Genomic DNA, 17,709 nt, shown 5'->3' on the forward strand with positions numbered 1-17,709 from the left:
CTATTTGGAGCAGGTTTTGTTATGCAACAGAGCCAGGAACTAAATATTAAAAATATTAGTTAAAGAAACAACATAGAAGCAGTTCACAGCAACTGATGACATTTCGAAGAGTTGGTGGCAAACAACATAGATAATAAACATTATAACATTAAAACAATAAAACAATAAACTACAGATCTGCCATTCTGAATTTCCTGTACCTTTAAGCTATCGTCTGTTGTATAGTATTTGGTTTATTTGTGATAAGATTTGAGTAGTTGGGCAGAACAAACTTTAGCATATGGAAGAGGTTGGAACAGATTTAGGCCACATGGGGAGTGACAGCTGTGACTTTCACCGAAGGTGATGTCATACACAGTCATGAGTCTACAGTCAGTATTCATTCAGAGAAGAACATATGTATTACATATATTCAAATATACACACATCAGATTTGATGCATTCATTCAAACCTATAACTTACTGTTATTCATACCTATAACTTACTGTCACTTTAAATTAAATTTGATCATTAAAATTTAATTGGACTACTTGGAAATGTATTTGTATTTATTATATTTAATTGTATTATACCCTGGCAGAATCTGTGATTTTTTTGGTCATTTTTCAGAGAATATAAATTATAAAAGAAAAACTTTGTTTTCACTTATCGTTAGTGGTTGGATGAAGCCATTTATTGTCTAACAATTGTGTTTACTCTTTTTAAATCATAATGATAACAGAAACTCCCCAAATGACCCTGATCAAAAGTTTACATACCCTGGAAATTTTGGCCTGATAACATGCACACAAGCTGCCACAAACGGGTTTGAATGGCTACTAAAGGTAACTATCCTCACCTGTGATGTGTTTGTTTGTAATCAGTGTGTGTGTATAAAAGGTCAGTGAGTTGAGAATGCCAATCAGCAGTGTTCAAACTCTAATTAAGAAGTGGAAAATGAGGGATTCTGTTGAAACCAAACCACAGTCAGGCAGACCAACAAAACTTTCAGCCCCAACTGCCAGAAAAATTGTTCGGGATGCAAATAACAACCCACAAATAAATTCAGCTGAAATACAGGACTCTGAAAAAAAACGGTGTGGCTGTTTTAAGATGCACAATAAGGCACTTGAAGAAAATGGGCCACAAATGCCACAAAGCATCCCGCTTACAGTACGCCAAACAGCACAGAGACAAGCCTCAAAACTTCTGGAACAAAGTGATGAGACCAAAATTGAACTTTTTGGCCACAACCATAAACATTGCATTTGGAGAGGAGTCAACAAGGCCTATGATCAAAGGTACACCATTCCTACTGTGAAACACGGAGGTGGATCACTGATGTTTTGGGGATGTGTGAGCTGCAAAGGCACAGGAAACTTGGTCAAAATTGATGGCAAGATGAATGCAGCCTGTTATCAGAAAATACTGGAGGAAAATCTGCACTCATCAGCCCGGAGGCTGCGCATGGGACGTACTTGGACGTTCCAACATGACAACAATCCAAAACACAAGGCCAAGTCGACCTATCATTGGCTACAGTAGAATAAAGTGAAGGTTCTGGAGTGGCCATCTCAGTCTCCTGACCTCAATATCATTGAGCCACTCTGGGGAGATCTCAAACATGCTGTTCATGCAAGACAGCCCAAGAATTTACAGGAACTGCAGGCTTTTTGCCAAGAAGAATGGGCAGCTTTACAATCTGAGAAAATAAAGAGCCTCATCCACAGCTAAGATAAGATAATCCTTTATTAGTCCCATAAGTGTTACAGCAATTACAATTACAATTACAGTGTTACAGCAGCAACTCCCACAAAAGACTTCAAGCTGTCGTTGATGTTAAAGAGGGCAATACATAGCATTAAGAACTGGGGTATGTAAACTTTTGATCAGGGTCATTTGGGTAGTTTAAATTTATGTATGATGCATTGTATGGTCACACATACTTGGCAAATAAAGCTGATTCTGATTCTGATTCTGATTCTGGTAGCTCGTGAGCGACGCATTGGAGACCCCTGCTCTTGGGAGAATTTAACTGCAGATATAAGACATTAATATGTGACTAGAGAGAAATTATTTTCTATCTTTTTATCTCAGAACATCTCCAAAAGTGCAGCCTTTGTGGGATGTTCCCTGTCTGCAATGGTCAGGACCTATCAAAAGTGGGCCAAAGAAGGAAAATTGGTGAACCAACAACAGGTTCGTGGACGTCACAGGCTCACAGATGCACGTGGGGACCGAAGGCTGGCCAGTGTTGTTCTATCCAAAAGAAAAACTATTGCAGCTCAAAATGATGAAAAAGTTAATGCTGGTTCAAACAGAAAGGTATCTGAACATATAGTACATCGCAGTTTATTGCATACGGGGCTGCATAGCCACAGACCTGTCAGGGTGCCCATGTTGACCTGTGTCCACCACTAAAAGTGCCTACAATGGGCATGTGAACTAGACCAAGGAGCAATGGAAGAGGGTGGGCAAAAATTCAAAAATGGTTCAAGAATGGTTTGAGGAACACAATAATGAGTTTGAGGTGTTGAAGTTGGTCCCCGAATTCTCCAGATTTCAATCCAATTGAGCACTTTTGGGATGAGCTGGAAAAGCAGGTCTAATCCATGGAGCCTCCAGCTTGCAATTGACAGACAAGACAACTTTATTTGTATAGCCCATTTTTACAAGCAGTTTGTCTCAAAGGGCTTAACATAACATCAGCAACATCCTCTGCCCTTCGACCCTCACATCGACTAAGGAAAAACTCCCAGAAAAACCTTTAACAGGAAAAAATGGAAGAAACCTCAGGGTGAGCAACAGAGGAGGGATCCCTCACCCAGGACGGGCAGACGTGCAATGGATGTTGTACAGGCAGGAAAGCAGTTAACAACATGAGATATGGGATGGATGGGGAATGTTCAGTGCAGAGAGTTCATGCAGAGGTGTCTAGAATTTGCGATTTGGTCTTCAGCTGTTAAAGGCCACATTGGATTACAGAGAGTTGTACAGGGACTCACACTGCTGCTTGATCCACTACACTGTACAAGCTCCTGCATGATTCTGGATTACGAACAGGTAAATCACTGCTGGTGTACCATATGGACTGGGCTGGTCATGAACCGGGTACTGGCTTGCTGCCATATAACAGAAAAGCCACAGGAACAGAAATGAGAAAAGATGTGAGACATGATTCTGTCAGCTCGTGTAGCCCAAATTCACTTCTAACTAAAACATCTTATGGCTGCTGTTCTGATCATTCTCATGCTGTAAAGCTGTTTCAAAATAATTTCTTTCTCGCCTAGTATCTGGGATGTGCTGTAATTTATCCATCTCTGGTTGGCAACCATACATCACAAAAACCCCTATTAATGCAGACCAGAATGCCACATGTGGAGTTTCACATCTTTATTAAATAGTGCAAGAAAGTTCTCTCAGTATACATGCATGTGCATTTTTTGAGTAATTTCTACAGGCTGTAGCAGCAGCAGCAGAACAACAGAGACGTATAACAATGAACACACAAGCGGAACACAGTCAACTGACGATAGAGGGATGAAAGGGGATAGATTTATGAGGAAATGGACGGGAGATACGAGAAAAGGAAACTGGTCAGTATTTAGTGCAGAGGGGTTGCAATGTTGTCTGCCACCCCATTTGAGCTACTATTAGCAGTTCCTTCACCTCCTCAACACCACCACCATCTCTACTCCCCCACCTCCTCTCCTCTTCCTCTCCCCTCCTCTCCTCTCATCAGGTAGACCTATGATCCATTATTTTACATCACTAACTGTGTGTCCTGTTTTTCCTCGTAGTTTTGTGTCTCTCCCTCCCTCTCTCTTACTGATCTTTTATGCTGACCTCTAACAAACCCAGTGTCTACTGTCAGCATACGCCTATGTCATTCTTCTGTGTAGTGCTGTGTAATAAAGTATAATTAACTTGAAAAGCATATCAGCTAAAAAACAAATAAATACAATACAATTGTTTTTACAGCTTTCCAATTAAAACAACCTGTTATGTTTGTCCTTTGTAATGGATGATGTTTATTGCATGTATGTTTCTCTCTCTCTCTCTCTTTCATCCTCTCTGTCCTGTCTACCTCTTCTTCTCCTTTACCCGGTCGACTATCAGCAGGATGGTTCTCCCTTGTGAGCTGGATCCTGCTCAAGATTTCTTCCTGTTAAAAGGGAGTTTTTCCTTTCCACTTTTTGCTTGCTCAGGGGTTCAGGCTCTGGGTCTCTGTAAAGCATCTAGAGACAATTTTGACTGTTAAAGGTGCTATATAATTAATGTAATAATGTAACAGTTAACCAAACTATACTATTATGGTGCTATGACATTAGCCATTAGTGACATTAGAAAAAGCCCCATGCAGGACCAACATATCCACATATCCACTTTTTTATTGTGCAATACCAGAGCTAGAGGTTTTCACAGGTCCAATAATTTGTGCCCCAACCTAAAAAGACCAATAAATGTACTACCTACAACTGAACTGCACCCATCTATTATTTGAAAGAACCATGCATGAACCTGAACCTGACCAGGAGAAACACACCTGACATGCATGAATTTCACAGCTGAATTATATTAAAATTAATGTTAGTTTACAAGTTGTCAAAACAAAACTTGGTGTCTTACCTAACATAATGTTAGTTGTCTCTTCTCCTGTACCTGGCCATGAAGCATATAGAATGGCTAATCTAGCATAATAAAGAGAACTGTTTGCCATTTAAAGACTGCTTGGTCATTGCAGAGGCTGCTAACATTAACATTGTTTATTTGCTGTCATCTGTGACCTCTGAGATGAGTCTGACCTTTGTTCTGTGACCCTTCACCTCCTGAGTAGGGAAACTTAATCACACAGGTCATTTGGTATGACCTTGTAGCTGAAATTTGCAATTTTCTTATAGTTACAACACACAGTGTTCCTATATTGATCTCTGTTGAGTGAACGTGGCCTGGTTTTCTCAGATCCACTTGGGTATCACACATAAAGTAATCACGAAAAAAACAGACCCAGGACCCACAATGCTGGGACAGCAACTGACCTTATAAAATGTGGATCCAAACCCTTACAGGGTATGTGTGGGGTCTTGGGTCCCAGGGTTTGAGTGGTGGTTGTGAAGGACTAATCTAAGATTCAGTAGCTTTATTTTGCAGAATGCTGTTTTTTTTGTTTAATGGATAAGCAACTTTTGAGGATGCTGATTTTTCGCCTGGAATATGTACTTTCGACCTCCAATCATCTCCAGCAAATCATCACATTGTACTGAGGTCACATTATATCGCTTTTGTCAAGTTCTCATATTCATTTTTGAACGCCAGCTGTGAAGTTAAATAGGTAGCTAGCTAGAACTGATAAAACCATATATTTTTCAGCTGTGAAAATCTATGACTGCTGTGCCATATCCCCCATCAACCACACTGTGAAGTACATGGACAACACAATTGTTGTTTTATACACATATATATTTATTCCAATTTTTATGTCAGTATTTATTCTTTCTCTTCTGTAAATAGTTACTGTTGTGAACCTGGTGTATAGTTTTGGATGAGAATATATATAATAATAATATACAGTGGTATGAAAAAGTATCTGAACCTTTTGGAATTTCTCACATTTCTGCATAAAATCACCATCAAATGTGATCTGATCTTTGTCAAAATCACACAAATGAAAAAACAGTGTCTGCTTTAAATAAAACCACCCAAACGTTTATAGGTTTTCATATTTTAATGAGAATAGCATGCAAACAATAACAGTAGGGGGAGGAATAAGTAACTGAACCATCACATTTAATATTTTGTGGCCCCCCCTTTGGCAGCAATAACTTCAACCAGACGCTTCCTGTAGCTGCAGATCAGTCTGGCACATCGATCAGGGCTAATCTTGGCCCATTCTTCTTTACAAAACTGTTGTGGTTCAGTCAGATTCCTTGGATGTCTGGCATGAATCGCTGTCTTGAGGTCATGCCACAGCATCTCAATGGGGTTCAAGTCTGGACTTTGACTTGGCCACTCTAGAATGTGTATTTTGTTCTTCTGAAACCATTCTTAAGTTGATTTACTTTTGTGTTTTGGATCATTGTCTTGTTGCAGCATCCATCCTCTTTTTAACTTCAACTGTCTGACAGACGGCCTCAGGTTTTCCTGCAAAACATCCTGATAAACTTTTGAATTCATTTTTCCATTGATGATTGCAAGTTGTCCAGGCCCTGAGGCAGCAAAACAGCCCCAAACCATGATGCACCCTCCACCATGCTTCACGGTGGGGATGAGGTGTTGATGTTGGTGAGCCGTTCCATTTGTCCTCCACACATGACGTTGTGTATTCCTCCCAAACAATTCAACTTTGGTTTCATCAGTCCACAAAATATTTTGCCAAAACTTCAGTGGAGTGTCCAAGTGCCTTTTTGCGAACATTAAACGAGCATCAATGTTTTTCTTAGAAAGCAGTGGCTTCCTCCGTGGAGTCCTCCCATGAATACCATTCTTGGCCAGTGTTTTACATATAGTTGATGTGTGCACAGAGATATTGGACTGTGCCAGTGATTCCTTCAAGTCTTTAGCAGACACTCTCGGGTTCTTTTTTACCTCTCTGAATAGTCTGCGCTGAACTCTTGGCGTCATCTTTGGTGGACGGCCACTCCTTGGGAGAGAAGCAACAGTTCCAAACTCTCTCCATTTGTAGACAACTTCTCTGACTGTCGATGGATGAACATCCAGACTTTTAGAGCTGGTTTTGTATCCTTTCCCTGCTTTATACAGATCAACAATTCTTGATCGCAGGTCTTCAGACAGCTCTTTTGAGCGAACCATGGTGCACATCAGACAATGCTTCTCATCAAGACAATTCTTACCAGGTGTGTTTTTTATAGTGGGCAGGGCAGCTTTAAGCAACTCATCAGTGATTGGGCACACACCTGACTTCAATAGTTTGGTAAAAATTGGTTTCAATTGCCCTTTAAGTCTCCTTAGGCAGAGGGTTCAGTTACTTATTCCTCCCCCTTCTGTTATTGTTTGCATGCTATTCTCCTTAAAATATGAAAACCTATAAATGATTGGGTGGTTTTAGTTAAAGCAGACACTGTTTTTTCATCTGTGTGATTTTGACAAAGATCAGATCACATTTGATGGTGATTTTATGTAGGAATGTTAGGATTTCCAAAAGGTTCAGATACTTTTTCATACCACTGTAATATTATATTTACAACAACATGTAACCACCTGTTACCACACTAATTAAGTGTTGAGCATCTTCCAGCAATTTTTTTAATGATTTGCAACAAAAGACAGGAAGTCAAACACATAAAATATAACTGATGACAAGGAATGTAACAGCCTCCTCAGTAATGGTTAAAACTATAAACTAATTACCAACATGTTCTGAACACACACATTACTAACACTAATAAAAACTAAGATTAGGACTTTGGAACATAAAAGAGCAAATGTAAAAGTATTCAGTCCAACACTGCATAATATGATATGTAGGCTATTGCTACAGCAAAAGAGAAGTGTGAACAAATTGCTCCACATAGACAGGAGTAATTTGGTAAATGAACTTATTGCTTTGAAAAGAAAGTAACTAGTCATATATATTTTATTTTCTGTTCTTTTATATTATTATATAAACCTTTATATTAACTTCATCATTCAAACCCAATCGTGACTCATAGTTAGGATGTTTAATAAGGAGCACAATGAGAAGAAAGTAAGAAAGGAAAGAAAGATGGAATCCACAGTGTTCAGAGGATTCATACATCTCTGCTCTAAGGTAAAATATGAAATGTTATGGGCTGGCAAAACTACATGTCATCTGTCCTGCTTCTAAATGTACAAACAGTATGTCAATAATGACAACAACTCTAGAGGGGCTTGCCAAGAAACACTTATTGAGCCATCTCGACTGTTCAGTCAAGGTATGCTAAGCTAAAAAATGTAAATAAATAAATAAAATAAATAATAATAATAATCATAATCAGCATTCAGCACTATCATCGCTCAGCACCTGGTTGAAAAGCTGAGCCTGCTCGGCCTGAACACCTCCCATGCTGAGCACAGGAGCCCCACAAGTTGTGTACTCAGCCCTCTGCTGTTCATACTGCTGACTCATGATTGTGAGGCGATGCACAGCACGAATCACATCATTAAGTTCGCTGATAACACCACTGTGGTGGGTCTCAGCGAGAACAACGAGTCAGCTTATAGAGAGGAGGTGCAACGTCTAACGGACTGGTGCAAAATCAACAACGTGTCCCTGAACGTCAACAAGAACAAAAAGATGCTTGTGGACTTCAGAAGACCACAGAGTGACCACTCTCCGCTGAACATTGATGGCTGCACCGTGGAAATCGTCAAGAGCACCAAGTTCCTCGGTGTTCACTTGGTGGATGACCTCAGCTGGCCTCTCAACACCAGCTCAAACATTTCAGAACAGAACCATGTTCTGGTCAGTGCTGCTCCTTGTCTTTGTGCAGTATGTATAGTTCTGTGCATTATGTATAGTCTTGCATCGGTTTGCACTCTGTACAGTTATTATAGGTATATTTAAATTCTAGTGTAGCACCTGACACGTTCTCGTTTCACTGTTCACTGTTCTCTCTAAACAGCTGAAGTGACAATTAAAAACCTCATGACCTCTTGACCTTGAACTCAGACAGTTACACAGTAAAGGTATGCTTAAGGAACCAGCCTGATATTTTAGCACAGAAACTGAACAATGTTTCTTTAGCTTAGCTTAGCAAAAGATTGGAAAGGAAGTTAGCATAAGGACATCACATCATGCAAGCAAACTTAAAGTTGTACACTGACAAAATGTATGGATGATCTGACTCTGTGATCAAGAATGATCAAGTACAGCTGCAGTGTATTTGCCGGACTCACCGTTGGTTGCAGTTGGCCATTAATGCTCACAGTGCGGAAAGGCGAGTTGGTGGAAAGACGCTTGTCCCACTCACTGGGCTGAGGTTCTGGTACAGATTCCATGAAAGTCCTCTTTAGCTCACTGATGCTAGTGTGGTGGCGCATGATCTCAGTCTGGGTCTTATCCAGGTCCTTCAACGAGAACATGCAAGTGAGAAGAGACAGATGAAAGAATAATAGTAATAGGAAATAGAAACCATGATACTAGAAGATAAGAAAGAGAACAACAAGGAAGTGAAAAGAACAGATGACCATATGGAAAATGTTTACACATGAAATGAAAAGGATACAACGGACAAAGATAATGAATCACCATGATGAGAAAAAGAAACTCTAAATTATTCTTTAATACGGTTTTGAAAAAGAGCAGTCACTGAAATTTTAAGCTAACAGACATTTCAAAATTTCCCTCGTGGGTCATGAGAAGAATTTAAAAAACACCAGTACTCTGGCTGATAGATACAGGCTTTCCTGAGTGATTAACGAGAAGTAACATGTCATGTTTCTCTGGAAAAATTGCTTATAGTGAGCAGGTGTAACAAAATGATGTGCACATCAAATTGAGAACAGGTGCAGGACAAAAGCAGTATGCAAAGCAAAAGAAGAAGCGGTCCATACACTGAATATTGCAGAAATGACAGTAAATTAAGAAAGAATGTGAAAGAAATGAAGTGGGTTAGGCTTTTATGTATAATTACACAACTGCACAAATTTTGTATAAGCCCTGTTTCCAGCATCATGAATACATTGTGTTAATTGTGTTCTATGTACATGTATTTACACCTAAGACCCTTTTTTTACTTCATGGAAACATAACAAACACTGTATTCTCAGGCTTACCTTCAACATCTAGTGGCTTAAAAATAATTAAATGCTCTGCTTGCAGTCTTTAAGCTGAAGCAGCACCAGGGCAGAGCTGGAAGCTAAGCATGGCACATCCTGGAGCCTCTGGATACTAATCTGATAGTTAACAAGCTATTTCTCAAAATGTCCAGCTGTTGTTTTAATCACGTACAGCCACGTGATATGGCCACCAAGTAATCAATACATTTACTATGAAGCCAGGTTGAGTAGACATACAAAGAGTGGTGTGACATGTCACATTCAGTGACAAAACACTCATTCACGAAGGTTGAAAAGGACAAATTCACCAACATCAGCGTTTGTAACATGCCATCCCTCTCTGACCACAGTAATCAGGCCAACAAAAGTTCAGTCACAAACAGACAGTAAATGCATCATGAACAGTGCCAGGGAGTTAGGTCTACTGAATGTAATGCATTACTGTAACCAAATGAAAAAAGACTAAACATAAGAACCAATGAGAAACAACAACAGTGTCCAGAATCTGTTAGTGACATCACTGAGACATATATGACTGGGAAAGAACAGTCTTTACGTAAAAAAACAGGCACATGTATGTTTGTGTTTTGTGAGTCCAGACAACGTTATCAGAGCTTGTATCTCAGACAGTTTTTTTCACTTGTATGTTGTGTGTTAGCAGCAAAGGCCAAGCTGTAGTACCAGCTTGGTATGGTAAAAAAAAGAACCTTTCCCAATCATATACAACATATTTTTTTAAAAAGGAAAATAATAAAATATGAAATGACAAATATAACTTCAAAAAGAAGTGAAGCTACTTGCATGACAATCAGAGAGGAAAATAGTACATGCCAAGCCTTTAGGGTTAAGCTGAAAACAAGACAAGCAATTGAGAGAAAAAGAGGAAAAAGACAGTCAACACAGCATCCATGCAGACAGAAAAACATGACAGCAGACAGCCAGAACAGATATGTGAAGACTGAAGATACAAACCTCCAACATTAAATTGCTATGTCTGATATAAATAGTTTCACCCTCAAGTTTCTTTGCTCTTTTCTGTGGAAAATGGGGAAAAGGATTCATTCAGAATTCATTCAAACATATTAATATTTGACCATGCCAATGACATGAATCACACAAAATAAAGGAGCAATGGGGATGTAGGAACAAGGATTGACTCACTCAGCAGTGTGACTCAGCAGAGGATAGGTGAGGAATTCAGACACACACACACACACACACACACACACACCAGTCGTATGTATGAGAAGCCAGGCACATTAACTGCTGTGAGTCCAAATCACTTGCTGTGCATGCAAAGGCTGCTGTAGTACAGTGTAGTAGTACAGTGTAGTAGTACAGTGTGGTGTAAAGGAGGAAGCATCACTGTGTGTCTGTTTGTCACTTACTGTACACCTTCACTGAATCCCTGTCCCTCTCTGTCTAGCTGGTGTGGGCAGATACACAAAACCACCTGGACCTGGACTACACCGACCTTCAGCATATCATCATTCATCACACTTAAATACACCTTCTTCTACAACTAGTCTAGACAATGAGATTGTGGGCTTTGCACTTTTCAATACGTTTATTATTAGACTAAAATTGTCATAATGTTCCAATTTAAAACTGAAATAAAGGTGTTTTTAACCACTGGCACCAGATTCAAGTTGTGAACGCAACACTGGCAAATCACCTATTAAGTTCATATGGTAAACTTGGCAAACTAAAGTCCAGCAGTTACAAACAGTTGTTTGTCTGGGGTTTCTCTGGTCACCTGGTGAAACTAAGTTTGATATTCACTCCCGGTTTGCTAAAGAAAACAGCTTTAATCTGTTAAATACTCTACATTGTGTTAAGCCCATCATAAGCCTGTAACAGTGCATGGTCTCCATTACATAAACCTATGGAGTACCAGGGTAACTGTTATTTAAAAAAATAGGGAGTTGAAGAATAAAGTTGTAATATTTTGAGGAAAATGTCACAAAGTTATAAACAGGAGTTTGTGCCTGAGGTCTTTGATTCAGTTGTTTGTTTAATATGCACCACACTCTTGCCTACTTTGAGGGAAAGTTGTTATGATTGTTATCTTGTGGTTGTTGCTTTGTTTTATTTTTTGTTTTTTGTCCTCTACGTCTGCCTAACCTGTAGCGGAGCGGGGTGGAGTCGGTTTCTTCAATCACTTACCTGCACACCTGACTCATCTATGGACAATCTTCCCATGTGCCCTGTGACTATTTAAAACCAGCATCTCCTTTCCATCGTCGCCAGACTATACCGTCCCCATAGTGGTACTTAGTCGGGCTCTCTGCATTTTGCTCATGGTTGCTTTTGGGCTCTAACATTTTTTCAATCTCTTCACCTGCCTGCCTCGTCTCAAGCGATGGAGTCTCATTTGCTTTGTGGAATGAAGGTTCTGTGTTAGGATCTGAAGAATGAGCCTTTGGCGTTTCTGTTTTTCAACCTCGATGCATTTGTCTTTCGCTCTGCATCATGACATTTTGTCTTATGTTTTCCCAATATTACAATTTTATTCTCATAATATTACAACTTTTTAAAAAGTATTTTAGATCACAGTGGCCCCAATAGTATATTAGCATATTTAATTATGTTTCTCTCACATGTAATCACATCATATATATTTGCTATTGTGTCTGATCTCACCATGACTTATAAGGTCCTTCATTTGGCATTTATTATTATTATCATTATGTTTGTGTTGTTATTAATAATACCGTTATTTTTATATAAGGAGAATATAGGGAATAATTTGATCAACTGAATCAATCAATCTTTTCCTATGCCCAAATAAACACGAGTATGTGTAACATCCAAACACATCCTCTTGTTATTTTGTAAACCACAATAGCTGCATGCTTATTTCTGGAGGAGATGTTTTGAAAAAGAAAAACAGCTGCAGGGAATGACGATGATTAAACAGTAACTTGCACAATGGATTGATTTCTTCTTGGTGCAAAACCAAGTTCTTGTACAAGTGACAGAACATGTACAAGCCTTTTCAGAAAGACAAACAGCCAGAAATCATGAAATCATCCAAAGATTAAAGGACTCTGTGTCTGTGCAATGGAGAACAGCACCGTCAGACAACAGAAAAACAAGTTAATAGTATCTTTATGTGGAACTGATGCCGGGATGAAGATGGTAAGTCAACAGGAATAGCAGCTAACCTTTTTCACTCGCATCATTTCAGTCTTTGTTTTGTCCTGAGTAGAGTGCTGCCCCCAACAACAGAGGAAAGAGACACTTACTGTATGGTAAGGTCCTGCTATGAACAACTGACTCAATATACAACTCCACCATGTAAATAATATTGACAGAAAGATTTTTTTTTGTTTTGTTTTGCGATTTTTGTCACAAACTGGGAATCACGTAAAAGCTAATCAAGGTGTATAATGTAAATTTTTCAAATAAAAATGTGTTGAAACAATAGCCAAGTGGCTACTGTGAACAAAAAAGAAGACATAATGCACTGTATTATATAACTATAACAGCTCATGGTAAATTCAGCATCTTGGCCATTCTCATGTCACTCTAGCTCTAAATACTGGTTTAATTCACTAACAGATCCGACTCAGTTCTTTGCAATTCCTTTTCATTGGTGTTAAGTTACTGTCAATGGAACTGATCTTTTCAGCTGATTTTTCACATTAAATGTTTGTGGGAATAGAAGTGGGTGATCTGATGCTATCACGAGACGGTATAAATTTGTCTGTCATGGTAGCCATAACTTTAATATCTCTGGCCATAATTCCGATACTCCGATAATCAATAATCAGGACAGGAAATATTTTTGCCCAAATCTGTATTTATTTTATCTTATTATTTTCACATCAGTGTGATTTAGCACTTTCATTCTTAACATATTTTATTTGAATTAGTCAAGAGCTTAAATTTTGTCTGGTATATTATATCACACTATATATATTTTAATGTGATATATAATTACATTTACTGTTGGGGATCTTAACCATATTGTTGACTCCTGCTAGACAAGGGACAAATTATACCCTTTCAGCAATTGGGCAGCTTTTATGTTTGGTAACGTCACAACTGTCACAAAAAGTGAGAGAGTGATAAATATGACTGGCTCAGCTGAGGTACTTAGGGAATTACTGCTGTGAAAATGCACATTGTACTGAATTTATCAACAGTGGATAAACATGGAAGAAGGTTCGAGTTCACATTAACGCCAAAACAGTGGCAGATCACAAAAGAGGGAGATTTACTGTATGATAAAAATCTTTCAATGAGCTGCATATTTTATGTTTTGTAAAAAGTGAAATTTGTGAATACATGACATTTTCAAATGAAGGTCTGATTCTCTCCACATTTGAATAAATCAGGGCCACTATTTCATAATTTTGTATCCCCATTTTGCCAAATGCCCTTGCTCATTATATTGCACCTATATTTTTCTCTTCATTGCTTTTCTTTCTTTTATTTTGCACACAGTGTTCATATATACATTTTATCTTATTCTACATTTCCTTGTTTATATACTGTTTCAGCTGATTCCAACACCGGCTCTGTCAGGTCATGCATTAAGCAAACAAACCTGGCTTTTTTTCTCTCTTTCCCCATTAGCGATGGTCATAGAAGGCGAGTGCCTCCGCTCTCTCCTGGCCACTCTCTGATAGCACAGACAAAACTCACATCAGGATCAATTCCAAGTAAAGCCAGGCCTGAAAACCTCCCACAAAACAATTCTGTTTCCATTAAGAGCTAAAAGAAAAAAATAATTTTTGGTCAATTGTACTTTTCCTCAATAGTAGCTAAACAAACAACAACAAAACAATTTATGTGCCTCTGGTGTGCAATAATAGGCATATGTGAACACTAAAAGCAATAGTTGAACATTATTTTGGTACAACATTTATCAAAATGTTGAACTGTTCCTTAAAGATTGGCTCTGCTTGCTGACAAGAATATACAGTTTGGAAGAATGACAAATGTTTAAAACCTGCAGCTATGAAACATTTTTTCTTACTGCTGCTTCTTATATAATACTATACTCCTGATTTAATTCATTGTGTCAAGGCTATTTCATCCCACAATATATATTCATACTTCTCAGTCAGTAGCTCTAGCAACAGTATTGATCTATTACTATCTTGACATATCTGAACTCAAGGTCTTATAATCTCTATCACTCCTCTGGGGCCGATTACACTCCTTCAGTTATAATGTAAAGGTATGTTAGTCATACAGTGTGCATGGGGTAACTGGGGTAACACTTCCATCACAGAATTTAATGCAACGTGACCACTGAGACTGCACACCAAAAATTCACTATATGTCTTTTTTAATAAACTTTTCTGTCTGGTCTCTTCCCTGACCTGTGATTAGAGGTACCCTATAACCTCCCATTTATTGTCAAATAATGAACAGAGTGAATGCTTGATAGTACCTAAATAAATCTGATGATGTAAAGGCCCCTACCTTGATTTCTGGAGTGAACTCTGGTCTGGTGCTGTGGCTCTTAGTGTAATCAGCTGTGTGACTCTCTGGCTTTGTGTCTGCCTTCCTGTGAGCAGAGTGGTGGTCTTTGCGTGTGGAGCCGTCACGGTGGTCAGAGCAAGGCAGGGTGGGTAACAGCGGTGATGGAGTTGCCTCCCCAGGCGACAGAGGGGACATAACGGGGGCGCTGACTGGACGAGTAGATTTATTGTCAGGGGTGGATGCCATGACTAGAGTGGACAGAGAGGACAGACAATGGCCTCACTTTAAAAACAAAAGACATGTAATGACTAATGCAGTAACTGTAGCCACTGGATATATTAAAAACTTTAAAAAAAAAAAAACTTTTTAAGTTAACTCTGTTACCATGGTGACAACAGCATGTGCAGATTACTTAAATACATTTTGAAAAATTGTTTTTTTTTTTACATTTGTTATTGCAAGCAGTGTGATTAACTAAGAAACACATGGAAGAGAGCTTGTGTGAGAGCAGCAGCAAGCATTCCTCAACCCAGACTGCTCTGGCTCATGGCTCATGCCCAGATGTAGGAAGATAAAATGGATGAAGAAAGATTAAGGCTCTCTCAGCGATGAAATATCAGAGACTGTTGTGTCGATGCCTCTACAGAGAGCTGACATCTGACAGAACACAACATTCCAATTAAGGCTGATGGACAATATTTACCAGATGCTGAATTTTAAATGTTAAGATGTCAACATACAAAAATTAACAACTGATCATAATATTGCAGTAATGTCCATTCATTCATTCCATTCATCCGTTATTTTTCTGCCACTTAACTGTGCCTCTGGACCACTGTAAGTAGGTCATTTTGGTGATAGTGCCACATTTTCAAATGCAAATTGCAGATGGATTTCAGAGTCCTTTGGGCCTTTGCATGATCATGCATTGTTTTGATGACTAAAATCTTCATCATCCCCCTGGCATGCCCAAAGATGTCCCCAGGCCCAGTGGGCTGTATAGTCCCACCCAGACTGTTGTGGATCTTTCAGGATGTGTCTCAACAGGGAGGCTTCTTGATCTGATGTGTTAACCACTTCAACTGAGTCATTTCAATGTGATAGAGAAGATGTTCTACTCTCAGTCCAGAGCATTAAACAGCATGTTTAATTTATATATGTAAGTGATTTTTTTCAAGTTGTAATTGACCAAAATAAGTTCATTATAAATAACTTGTGTTCACATTCACGATCTTTAGTACAAACTGAAAGCTCATAGGTGAGGGTTGGAATGTAGAGTGATTAGGAAAGAGCTTTGCTTCAAGACTCAGCTCCCTCTTCATTATTCAGTAAGTTCAGTACAACACCGTCATCACTGCCAATGCTACACCCTGTATGTAAATCTTAAGTGCTACGCTATATTGCCAAAAATGGTGTACCAATCATTTCCATGGCCACACATGTATAAAATCAAGCACCTAGGCAAGCAGACTGCTTCTACAGACATTTGTGAAAGAATGTGCCGCTCTCAGGAGCTCAGTGAATTCCAGCGTGGTACTGTGATAGGATGTCACCTGTCCAGTCGTGAAATTTCCTCGCTACTAAATATTCCACAGTCAATGGTATATAACAACGTGGAAGCGCTTGGGAAAGACAGCAACTCCACGTAAAATGACAGAGTGGGGTCAGCAGATGCTGAGGTGCATAATGCGCAGAGGTCACCAACTTTCTGCAGAGTCAATTGCTACAGGAATAAATTAGAGCGAAGACTGTGAGCCAGGCCTTCTCGTACAACATCAGTGTCTGACCTCACAAATGTGCTTCTGGAAGAATGGTCAAAAATTCCCATAAACACAGTCCTAAACCTTGTGGGAAGCCTTCCCAGAAGAGTTGAAGCTGTTATAGCTGCAAAGGGTGGGCCGACGTCATATTAAACCCTATAGATTAAGAATGGGATGTCACTTAAGTTCATGTGTGTGTAAAGGCAGATGAGCGAATACTTTTGGCAATATCGTGTATACTTTCTTCAGTGAAGACCCTGAGAATACCATTGCCTCAGAGGTGATGAAAGGTCACAGTTCGACAACGCTAACAGGGCTGCAGCCTGTTCCGCATCGCAGAGATGCGATCTTGAGACCTTGCCTCCTGTTGGGACTGTCACCATAAAAATCACAAAGAGAATCAGTGGCAAGGCACAACCCTGGTGGAGCCACTAAGAAGATATTTGACTTCAGAAGTACAGCTTTACTATTTCTGATGTAATAATTTAAGTTTATTAGTGTGCAAACTAGTGTGGCAGTGGTTAGCACTGTCACCTAATAGCAAGAGGTTAGAAGTTTCAATCCCGGTCTGGGCCCTTCTATGTGGAGTTTGCATGTTCTCCCTGTGCCTGCGTGGGTTTTCTCCGGGTACTCCGGCTTCCTGCCACAATCCCAAAGATATGCACATTAGGTTAATTGGCTACTCTACATTGTCCCTAGGTGTGAGTGTGAGAGTGTGGTTGTCTGTCTTTGTGTGTCAACCCTGCGATTAACTGGCGACCAGTCCAGGGT

The 17,709-nt window shown here is 39.3% G+C and overlaps 1 protein-coding gene across 1 annotated transcript in view; it reads right to left on the reverse strand.

The window, feature by feature from the left end:
* Positions 1 to 17,709, reverse strand: part of epb41a (erythrocyte membrane protein band 4.1a) — a 76,660-nt gene that overhangs the window by 16,528 nt on the left and 42,423 nt on the right. Inside the window, exons 12-15 of the mRNA XM_046417574.1 lie at positions 15,179 to 15,426; positions 14,295 to 14,369; positions 10,712 to 10,774; positions 8,858 to 9,028 (exon numbers count right to left, since the gene is read on the reverse strand). Coding sequence (XP_046273530.1) covers positions 8,858 to 9,028; positions 10,712 to 10,774; positions 14,295 to 14,369; positions 15,179 to 15,426 — 557 coding nt within the window. The remainder of the gene's footprint in view (positions 1 to 8,857; positions 9,029 to 10,711; positions 10,775 to 14,294; positions 14,370 to 15,178; positions 15,427 to 17,709) is intronic.

Source organism: Scatophagus argus, chromosome 17 (assembly GCF_020382885.2).
Source record: "Scatophagus argus isolate fScaArg1 chromosome 17, fScaArg1.pri, whole genome shotgun sequence".
Lineage (NCBI taxonomy): Eukaryota > Metazoa > Chordata > Actinopteri > Scatophagidae > Scatophagus > Scatophagus argus.